We start from the raw sequence: 10,972 nt of genomic DNA, 5'->3' as shown, positions 1-10,972 counted from the left end.
GTGATGAAAAACTATTTTATGTTTCACAGCATTCATAAATAAAAATGGTAATTAAGAAGCCAGATAGTAATTAGGAGGAATGGGAAAAACTGTGAATTACGTGCATTGCTGCTTAATACTAACACAAGATCATTTTTCTGATTGACGACAGCAGTGCTGCTCCACTGAAACCTGCATTTAAAATATACATTTAAGAAAAACCCTGCCCATTTCTGTTAATTATTAGAAACCAGTATTACATTCATGGTTATGCAAATACCACATGCATATATTCACTCTGAGATCCGCTGAATTTTCCGACCGCAGTGATAGAGATGGAACATTTCAATTGATCAAGTAGCACAGGAATTATAATATAAATGTGCTGTTATTCAGGCAATGCCGTCATTACTTACTTTGTTTCTTTTTTCAGTATCTTGTATTTCAGGAAGAATTTAACACCTAAGCTGTTCTGTAGAGTAATTACTATCATATGAATGGTGTTGATAAAGACAAGTCTTAATCTAGCTATGATTAGCCATATTTATTCATTCTGAGAGATTGCTGCTAAATAATGAAAAATAAGCAGAACAAGATGAGACATTTAGCACAACCTTTTTATTCTCTCATTATCACAGGCTATTAACACTATATTAACACAGGCTAATTAACACCATATTTTTCTAAGATTTGAAGCACATCTGGCCAAAACTTAGTTGCTGCCCCAAATCGAACAACTAAGCTATTAATCACTAACCTGAAAAGAATTCCTATTTCATTAGATACTGATTTATTTTGACTTTTTAAGCAATTATTCTCTGCTTGTGAGTTGATAAAGTATTAAAGATGTGGGAAGATGACTTCATAAATGACTTGACGTAATTTAAGAAGACAAGAACTCTGCAAACCAGCCCTGCTCAGGTGTACTGGTTGTCTTGATCATTAAAACTGAGAGCAATGAATGATTTAAGTCATTCAAATAATAGCAACACTGTGAAGAAAGCAAAACCTTTCAGAAAAAACTCTCCCAGTGCCCAGAAAGCGGCTTTTAAAGCGTCATCTTTGTCATGTCTCACAAGCGCGCTGGCTGCTACTTCTGTCCCTCCTTCTCTGGTCCCATCTGGTAGCTCAGGTGACAGAATCTCTTAGTGACCTCGATACCTTCTGTGGCAGAATGCAAACCCCCCTCTCTCCCCCTCCCTCCTTCAGTATGGAAGGACTAGGCACATCTCCCTCTCTCTCTGCTACTTGAGGCTAACAGCTTCTTTTGTTTGGCCCCAGAGCACCCTGGCCAGGGCCATTAGGAGAAGGGAGTGCCGAGGCGCCAGTGAGCCGCTGGGCACCTGCGGCCAGTGTGGGGGATGTTTGGAGGCTTCAGGGGCACCCACAGCCAGTGTGGGAGTGCAGAGAAGCTTCTAGAATGCCTACAGTCAGATCTGATCAGCCAGTATAAAAATGGGACTCTCGTCGAGATGCCGCCCATTGTCGCCGGGTCTCTCGGAGCACGAGCAAGATGCTGCTGCTGAGAGCCCCCCTCCCCGGGATGGAGACTCCGCTTGCCTTGCTGTCACGGGTGTGAGTAAAACTTCTCACAGGATTGCGAGTGTATTTATACCTTTCGTGCACAAGCACGTGTACTTTCCGTGCACATTTGCATGTGTAACTTTCCGTGCTCAATACGAGCACGTGTATAAATTATTTCCTCGCACAATCGTGAGTGTATTTTCCTTCCGTGCTTCCACATAAACACGTGTAATATTCCGTGCACATTTGCATGTGTAAGTAAACTAACCCTCACATGATTGCAAGTGTGTTATAAATTAACCCTCGCACAATCGCGAGTGTACACGTACTTGTAGTGAGTACGGGAAGTGTATCTCTTTAAAAATAATCCCGCACCGTGTTCAGGCAAGTGTGTCCTTCTCCGGGACTCAGGGCCGGCTCCAGCATTGTTTTGAGTGAAGCCACGTGCATGCACTCTGTAGACTGCCTGTTGTATTAGTTGCTGCCCCTTAATAATTTTCGTCAACTGATATCTGAACCTGTATTTAAGTCACTTTTGGAGTGCTAAAACCCTGTTTCTCACCGGTTTAACAAAAGAACAAAAGTTGTTTTGGACCCTGTTGTCCCTTAAACTAACCTCGGGGTGCCTCCGTGACACCTTCTCTTTAGATAGGATTTAAAATAATCTCCCAATTATAGCTACTATTTTCTCCCCTGTTTATTTCAAAGTATCCGACATCCTGCTCAAACCATCGCAAGCAACAAAAAAAGGATTGACGACCACACATCATAATAGGAGGTTCTGAGATTCATGATGGGGAAGAGAGAAGCTGAGAGGGGATCTTATCAGTGCTTATAAATATCTCAAGGGTGGGTGTCAAGAGGATGGACCAGACTCCTTTCAGTGTTGACCAACGACAGGATGAGGGGTAACAGGCACAAGCTGGAGCACAGGAGGTTCCATCTGAACATGGGGAGAAAGCTCTTTGCTGTGAGGTACCAGAGCCCTGGAACAGGCTGCCCAGAGAGGCTGTGGAGTCTCCTTCTCTGGAGACATTCAAACCCACCTGGACACATTGCTGTGTGATCTGCTCTGGGGAACCTGCTTTAGCAGGTGGGTTGGACTGGATGATCTCCAGAGGTCCCTTCCAATCCCAACCATTCTGTGATAAGCCACAGATTATATAAAGAAGGCACTTGATCTCTAAAATCTCCTAAATATATATGAAGTTTTAAGTAATGTCTACTAAAATTATGATCAGAGGAACAAGCGAAAAAAAGACAATATAATCCTCTTTATATTATGATATATACGAGCTAGTAGTAGTTTAATAATGCTCCAGTGTTGTAACATTTGCAAAAAATTAACTGACACCTTAGAAAATACTTTAAATTTTGATTTATTTTATTGCTTAAATATCAATTGCACAGTGTATTCTTACATTTATTGAAACTGGTTCATTACGTACAGTACAGAATATATGACCATCAGAACAACAGACAAATCAGCCCCACTGATTTTGGAAAACAGGCTGTTCCTACCTTTCAAAATTAACAAGGATTTAATTGACTTCAAAGTGACCCACTACCAAAAGCCGTAATTTTTCAAAATGACATAATGGGAAAGAAAATCCAAAGTAAATGCTAGAACACACTTAAAGAGCTGGATATCAATTTTTAACCATTGTGACAGTGCCCAGTGTGTTGCAGATAACACAAGGCCAGTATGCACATGGAGCTTTTAAGTTCTGCAACTTGTCACAAGAACATGAAGAGGTAAGTGAAACGAAGCAGCTTTATACTGTACAACAGCATTCTTAACTCATTTGGTTTCATTCATCAGCTACATATTATAATAGTTACCAAAACAATCCATTTTACACTCACTCCCATCTCCCAGCTGTCAAGAAAGGCCGGAGTGAACCCATCATCAACTTACAGAGTCCCTGAATTTCCAGAAAGGAAGAAATGAAATACCATGTGAACACACGGAGTGTTTCAAGCTCTTCATTCCCAGCACAACACCTGCACAACACCTGCATTTCCCAAACAAAGCTCATTTGAACAGTGAAAACATGGAAACCCACCATTAGCATAAAAGAAAAATACTTCATAAACAGAAGAGAAAATGAAACGCTGAATCTAGTTATTTTCTCATGCAGCATTCATGCAACAGATTCTAAACAGAAATAATCCTGTATTTACAGCAAGGTCTCCATACTGCAAGAGTGCAAGCGAAAATACATTCTCATTTCTCTTACATACTTATTTTCTTTTTGTACAAAAGTGCACAGTGATAATCTTAAAAAAATGACAGAGTGGATAAGTGTTTCACATTGTACCCCTAGGTAAGATTTACTGATTAAAAAATTACACTTTCTAGATAGGCCACAAAACTATTATGTCTTACCTTAAAAAAACAAAACCCAAAAAGTGAAAACTAAAAGCTAGAGTCCTATTTTATGTGTAGGCTGTGGTCTGATCAGGCTGATACGCTGCAGCAGTAAAAATCACAACGGAATGCTGTAGATAAGGGGCTGTTTCGTCATCCACTAACAGCTGTGATTGCACTGTTAAACTGAAAAGAAGGTCTCAATTACCTTTTGAGTTTTGTGAATGCTTTCTGAAAGTCTCAGCACGTTATCTCATAGGTTTAAGTAGCTGGTTTTTCCATGATGTTATGTCGCATCAAGCTTCTAAAAGTCGTTCAGTGGAATACTGTATTACAGCTCAGATATTAAAATCTGGTTTACAGTGGGTTTGCAAATGCTCAAGACAAAATGAGCTGATCTGATAACCATTCTGATCTCAGAATTACGCAAAGATTAATTTAGGTTGGGACTTCTGAAGGTCATTTAACCCGAGCTCCCGCTCAAAGTGGGGCCGGCTGAAGTGAGATCACGTTGTTCATGGCTTGATCAGTGTTTATCTGAACTGCTGCCTCACTTCAATGTCTTACATTTATTGTAGATATTTGAGAACATCCATTCATGTTCGTGCTGCGTCCATCAGATTCAGATTAAGGAACTTCTTACTATTCATCAATGAATGTTGCTTTTTATTTTGCCTGTAGAATTTAGTGAGTCATAAAGACAGTCTTGACAATTATCATCAAAAGCTCAATGATTTACGATGTCAATTTTACTTTATTTACATACTCAGATACATAAACCTATGAAAGATACCACACTTTCCTTATTTCTAGAAAGGTTTGAGAAATGAAACAAAAACGAACACAGATGCATCTCTAAAAATGCTTTTGCTTGAAAACGTATGTAATAAATTCTTGGTCGTTACATGGTTTCATCCAGTTTTCTTTCAATCTCTAAAATATCATTAAAAAGCTGTAATAAACTAGAGAGACATACCTCATAGAATATATCTGTAATTTCTGTATTTATGATTTAAAATGCCCTCATTTTCTGCTATACTAAATATATCTCTTGTGTATTTATACTAAAGCAGACAGTAAAATACTACTGTATTTTCAAAAGTACAGTCTGTAAACCATACATCTTAAGACATAAAAAATATTGCACAATTCAGTGCTTCAAGAGGAGATTCCTCTTCTCTTATGCAAAGCAGTTAACTTTTAGCAAGAAACACAGGACATATACGGGGCGTACACATCTAAAAAGCATGTTATGTGATGCATCAAAAAAATAATTATCAAGTGTCCATTAATTCATTTACCATATTTGAACACATGTAACATATTGTTTGTTTTCTATATATGTCAAAATAAACAAGCTGACAAGCTATGACAGCATGAAAAATAGGGAGCTCAGGCTCCGCTGGTTACACTTGTTAAGATGAAGCAAGGCAAAAGCATTCTATGCAGATATATAATTGAGGTGGACAGGAGAAAAAAAGACAACAAACAAACAAACACTTTAAGAGGTTCTTCAGTTACGATGCCTCAAATTAAAGGAATTTAGAGAAATACAATTCCTAGAGTAACTGAAATATTCATCTGTATGGCAAGACAAGTTTTGAATCTGACTTTTACACGTACTCAAATATGAAAATGAAGAAACATATGAAAAAAATAGCTTCAAATATACTACAGAAAACAAAAACCAATTCAGGACAGTCTCATGAGTTTAGCAAGACCAATGCGGATTTGGCTCATGTCCACTGCTATTTTAAAGTTAGGTTAGATGAAATACACAATAAAATTTGAAAACTCATCTTGTTCTTTCTATTGTACTCTACTCTAAATAATGTCCAGCAGATTTCAGAAGACACTTAATACACACAAAGATCTGGAAACTTCATCTCATAGACTGGAACAGATTGGTAATGAGCATGTCCAGCAGTAATGGTCATCGTTCCTGAGGGGCTAGGCGGAGGACTGTGTGAGAAGAACAATCAATATAGATAATTTATTATTATATAGACTTCTTTTTGATAGCTTGATGAACAAATAGCTGAGAAACAAGAGTACAAGAGTAAACTACCCTCCCGCTTCTCATAACCCGTATTTTACCCTATCTCTGAGATGCTAATGACATAATCATGTCGATCATCAACTTCACTGATGTCACAGAACTACAAAAATGAATTTTATTACCAACAAACACTAATCATACTGCACAACACTCTGTAATTAGGTCATGTGCTATTTTGGGTATTAATTTTCTAATTACTTTCCCAAAGAGATACAGCAATGGAAAACCAGCTGCATTCTCATATACTACTGCTATACATAGAAATAATGTAAGAATACTGTGACATGGTTTCTGGATATTCTCCACTATCTAAAAAGATTTAAAACAGTAACAAGAAAATCAACATGACTGTTTTAGGTGAAGATTACTATTTTTCAGTGTACTGGTTTTGGTTGGGATAGAGTTAATCTTCTCTACAGTAGCTTGTGTGGTGCCTTGTTTTGGATTTGTGATCAAAACAGTGTGGCTGTGTGGGGCTTAGATGCCTACCAGGGTTTAACCACAACCTTCACTTGAGACTATTATTTTCTGCCTACTAGATGTGTTTACAAACACTTTGACATGACCACATGAAAGCAGTCACAGTTGCTTTAAAGCTCGTTTTTCATTCATCATATTCCTCTTGTATGAAGCCTTACCGAATGGTGAGTTCCAGTATCTGCGCGAGTCTATCATGAAGCAAGTTTGCCTAGGAAAAAAAGAATAAAATTGAATTATTAACGTCTATATATCAAACCATGTTAAAATGATTGGGCCAGGCCATACACAGTGACTGTTTTCCACACCACCACATGGCAAATTTAGGCAGCATTTCCTATCTTGATTTCTTTTCTCACTACTGCAAGGATTTTGAGCTGTGAAGACGTGTGAGATTGAGTCAGCCTGCCTTGGACTACAAGGAATTATATAGCAAATTTGGCTGTTGGAAATAGGAGTTTAACAAAACTGAAATACACCTCAAATTCAAAACATAATGGGGTAAATACTGCTCCAGTTATCCAGGATGAAATAGGAACAGACCATGAATCTAGATTTTACAGATAGTAAGGAAACCATTAAGATGAGGAATGTATGGGATTTCCGCTCCTTTTCAAATTATCTAGGATCAATCAAAAGCACACGTCAAATAACTGAAACTTCCCAACACTGATGCTGAAGACAAAGAACTGAATTTATTTAGAAGTAACAGAAGCAACAACATGATAACCTAAACCACCTTTAGCCAGCACATCCCCATTAATGCTTTTACTGGTATTTTCAAGGCTGTGTAACATTTTCCAGAAACTCACTTTGGTTTCACATTGTGCTGCGATTTCTTCAAATGGAGCTTTTTGGAACTTTTCAATCACAAGGCGCCTTTTTTCTTTTTCCTGTTCTTCAAGTCCATTGTTATCTTAAAAAAAGAAAAAAGACAAATGTAGTCTTTGTCTACGAAGTATAAGTGATACCAAACTTTAAATGTGCACTGCAGAAGCAAACAAGCACTGTATTTGAAGTGATGCAACCATAATAAAGCGTGATCTGTCATTGCTTCTAAAGCAAAACGTAGATACAATTTCAGGGAGCTCGTTTGAGGACCACGGTGCATTTTCTGTTAGAATTTGGGAAAAGTGAGTTAAAGCTCCATAAGCTGAGTGAACCTACAACCAGCTGGAACTCTCCAGCATTGAATGAATTTAAGTACCTCAGTTTTTAGGCAGGTTTGTAAAACTGTCAGATTGGATTATAATTTAAAATGTCAGTGTGTTTAAAACGTTAAAGTCTAATCCACACTTTGACAGGATTTTGGTGGACTGAAGAGTGTTAATTAGCAATTACTTAAAATGCTATGAAATAAGGAAACCGGATAACTCTGAGTTGTTGTATGTGGGTCAATAGTCATAAAAACATTCTTTTAAACAAATCAGATATATGTGTATCAATACAGTAACTAAAAAACTGAGTCTTCTTTAAACCCACAATGTGTACCTTCATGATCTATTTTCTGAATGCACTGAAGATGTGAAAAATCTTAATAAATAAAAAATATTTAAGTTGCTTTAAACACTCAATGGAATTTGAAATTCTACATTATTTATAGCTTGGCCTGTAAGGGCAAATTTAATAGATGACAGGCACTTCCAGATGCTTTTCATTCAGGCACAATAGCTTCAGAAAATGAACAGCCTAAAACTATCAAGATACCATTTCAGAAATCTAGAAATAACTGAAGTTTTAGATAAATTTACTAGCTGAATAGAAACAATTGTTATATTTTAATTGTTCTTCTGGAAATCCCTTTTTCTGTAGCAATTCCACAGTAATCTAGAACTATGCTGCATAAACACAATAGTAATAAATCTTACCAATTGCTTTCTTCAAAGCTTCAAAGGTGATTTCTTCAGTATTATCAACCTAAATAAAAAGAAACAAAACCCCTTAAACCTCGCATATAGCAAGCTCCTAAAAAAAATAAGGAATATGATAAATATGGAAGGCTGAAATGGCTGCAGAGTGTTTTCTGTCTTATCAGTTTCTAATAGGTTTATCTGGTGCTTCTGTAACATCCAACAGATCACTAATTCATGTTTTCAAGCCACTGCCAATTAGTGAGGAAATTTTTATCAAATGAAATCAAGGAAAACTTTCCAAATGCTGGTCAAGCTGCTCTACGGCACCAGAGCTTTGGAAAAGGACTTGAAGTTTGGCAGAACACTCCTCTGGGTCAGGAATATGCTGCGGTGTTTCTACACTGTTAAGCCTTAGTACTGGTTCGTAGACAGCTGTTGTGAATAATAACAACTGCTTCCTGAGACTAGTTGAGCTACCAGCAAAGTGATATTAAAATACAAGATGGTTGCGGAGAGTGTGAAATGGTTCTGGCCTTAAGCTGACTTCATGCCAGTAAGAACTTCAAATAATCTGGTGCTTAAGTTATGAACATGGGAGCTAAAGGGCTCTTCATAACAAACTATGTCTGATGCACTGAGAAAATGTGTTCATTTAGCACTATGAATATCCATGTGCTGCTGCAGATGTACTTCATTAAGAATTGCTTGAGGCTGCAAAATCACTGAAGATGCAGGAATATTTATCTGAAGAGCTCCAGCTCATGGATCTTTGTGTTTCAATTCTTTATAGACATAGAGTTTCTATATCAATAAGTACATTTAACGTGAAACCGGAGTGGTAATATTAGGGTAGAGTGCTTAGATGGCAGAACAGTGTTCAGCTAAATGTAACATGGTTTCTGCCTTCAAAACTAACTAAAATTCAACAGGCAGCACTCTTATTTTTCCTTAGAAACACTACTTGTTTAGAATGGTCTAATATGACTTAAGATGAAAGATCTATAAGGTAGCAAGAAGTTATTTCACTTAATTCATAAGACTTTGAATTAATTAAGTTTTTTAATGCATTGACTTGACCTGCTGTAAATGGAAAGGCCAGAGGAAGTAGCCGTTTCCTTTTTACAACAGTGTTATTTCAGGAGATGGAGCTGTAAATGATACTTTTCTGACAGATTTTACTAAATTAGCATCATATTCTCTACCTCTGAATATGAACAGCACGACTCCCTTTATGTCAAATATTTGCGGATAGGCCTAGAGATAAAGAGTATTCAGGTTTTGAAATAACACCTTTTATAGCATTTGTACTGGGTAAATATTACCTGTTTATGAGAGCCTTTCAGACTTCTAATTAACAACCATAGCAGTTGCTGCTATTAGCCAGCATTATATTTGGTTATTCATATCACAGAAGCACTGGCTGCTTTTACAAGTGCTTTCATCTTATAAATGCAGATAACTATGGAATAAACCACCTTCCTGAACAGGATTCACCAACTGTTTTGCCACAACAAACAACTTTGATTGTGCCGACAAAAGAATTGCATTGCTATTATATACAATAATAGATATTTTATGGATAAACGCTCTTCTACTTCAGGCAGTGTAGAAATGATACCATACTTCATTAATCCTAAAGCTTCCATTAATTGTTTGTCCTCTCAATCATAAAGCCTTATGCTCTTTTTTCTTGCAGTTGAATTGTGCTGAAGTTGTGGATTATGTTTTACTTACTAATCCACGTAGCAAGAGAATCAGACTTAACATCCTTGTGGACTGTTTTTCTTAATTTCCTTCTTTTCAACTACATTCAGTGCATCATGTTATGTTGCAAGTGGCCAAAACCACACGTTATGAGGGAAGAAAAATTATCAAAATTAACAGAGCACCATTACTGAAGGAACAGGCTGCCAGGGAGGTAGTGGAGTCACCATCCCTGGAGTTGTTGAAGAAACATGTAGATGTGGTGCTTAAGGACATGGTTTAGTGATGGACTTGGCAGTGTTGGGTTAATGGTTGGACTTGATGATCTTAAGGGTCTTTTCTAACCAAAATGATCCTATGAAAGTTTTTCAGATGTTCATGATTTATGTATCAAGGTGCATCACATTGGTTTCCTCTTTGCATTGCAAACATACATAAAAGAGGAATACTTTGCTTCATGTGTTTCTCATTAGTGAAATTATTGTTTTTAAGAGAGACAAATAGGAATTCATTAACCAATACACTGCACCACATTAAACTGAGAACCCATATGAAGATTTTGATCTATCTACAACTGCTATATCCTGCTCAAAAAATGTCTAAAGATCTGTGCTTAACATAACATCAGCAGAATCATTTGAAATCTGAAATGGGAACTTCTCTCAACTCTACTTTCAAGAGAGATGTTCAATCACATATCACATACAATACATTAAATTAAAGGATACTAATGGTAAACACCCACATTCCTATTAGAAGCATTTACTTTCTTCAGAAAGTTAAGGATTGTGATAATCTGGCTTATTTTTCAAACACTTTTTTATTCTTTCTCCTCAAACTTTATCTAGTTTATCTGCATTCTTGCTAAAGCACAATACCAAGAAGTGAACACAGAATATCGTCCGTAGTATCATCAGCACAAAGCAGAATGGAATAATAACAATAATAATGATGCAAAACATAAATCACTTCTGTCAGTGAATTTTTAATTGAGGCTTGCCCCTT

General features: G+C 37.0%; 1 protein-coding gene across 9 annotated transcripts in view; it reads right to left on the bottom strand.

Moving 5' to 3' along the window:
- Nucleotides 1-2,866: 2,866 nt before the first annotated feature.
- EFR3A (EFR3 homolog A) overlaps nt 2,867-10,972 on the bottom strand; it is an 85,620-nt gene continuing 77,514 nt past the window's right edge. For 5 of the 9 annotated variants that reach the window (XM_021298883.2, XM_065054418.1, XM_065054419.1 and 2 more), the window contains 4 exons: nt 8,279-8,327; nt 7,223-7,326; nt 6,572-6,621; nt 4,609-5,836 (listed from right to left, as the gene is read on the bottom strand). In XM_021298883.2, the coding sequence (XP_021154558.2) occupies nt 5,731-5,836; nt 6,572-6,621; nt 7,223-7,326; nt 8,279-8,327 (309 nt within the window). In that variant the 3' untranslated portion in view covers nt 4,609-5,730. Of the gene's footprint in view, nt 4,061-4,608; nt 5,837-6,571; nt 6,622-7,222; nt 7,327-8,278; nt 8,328-10,972 lie in introns of those variants that run through there. The other 4 variants (XM_065054424.1, XM_065054420.1, XM_065054423.1 and 1 more) reach the window with 1 other exon arrangement.

Source organism: Columba livia, chromosome 2, assembly GCF_036013475.1.
Source record: "Columba livia isolate bColLiv1 breed racing homer chromosome 2, bColLiv1.pat.W.v2, whole genome shotgun sequence".
Classification (NCBI taxonomy): Eukaryota; Metazoa; Chordata; class Aves; order Columbiformes; family Columbidae; genus Columba; species Columba livia.
This window is presented reverse-complemented; position numbering and strand designations above follow the sequence as displayed.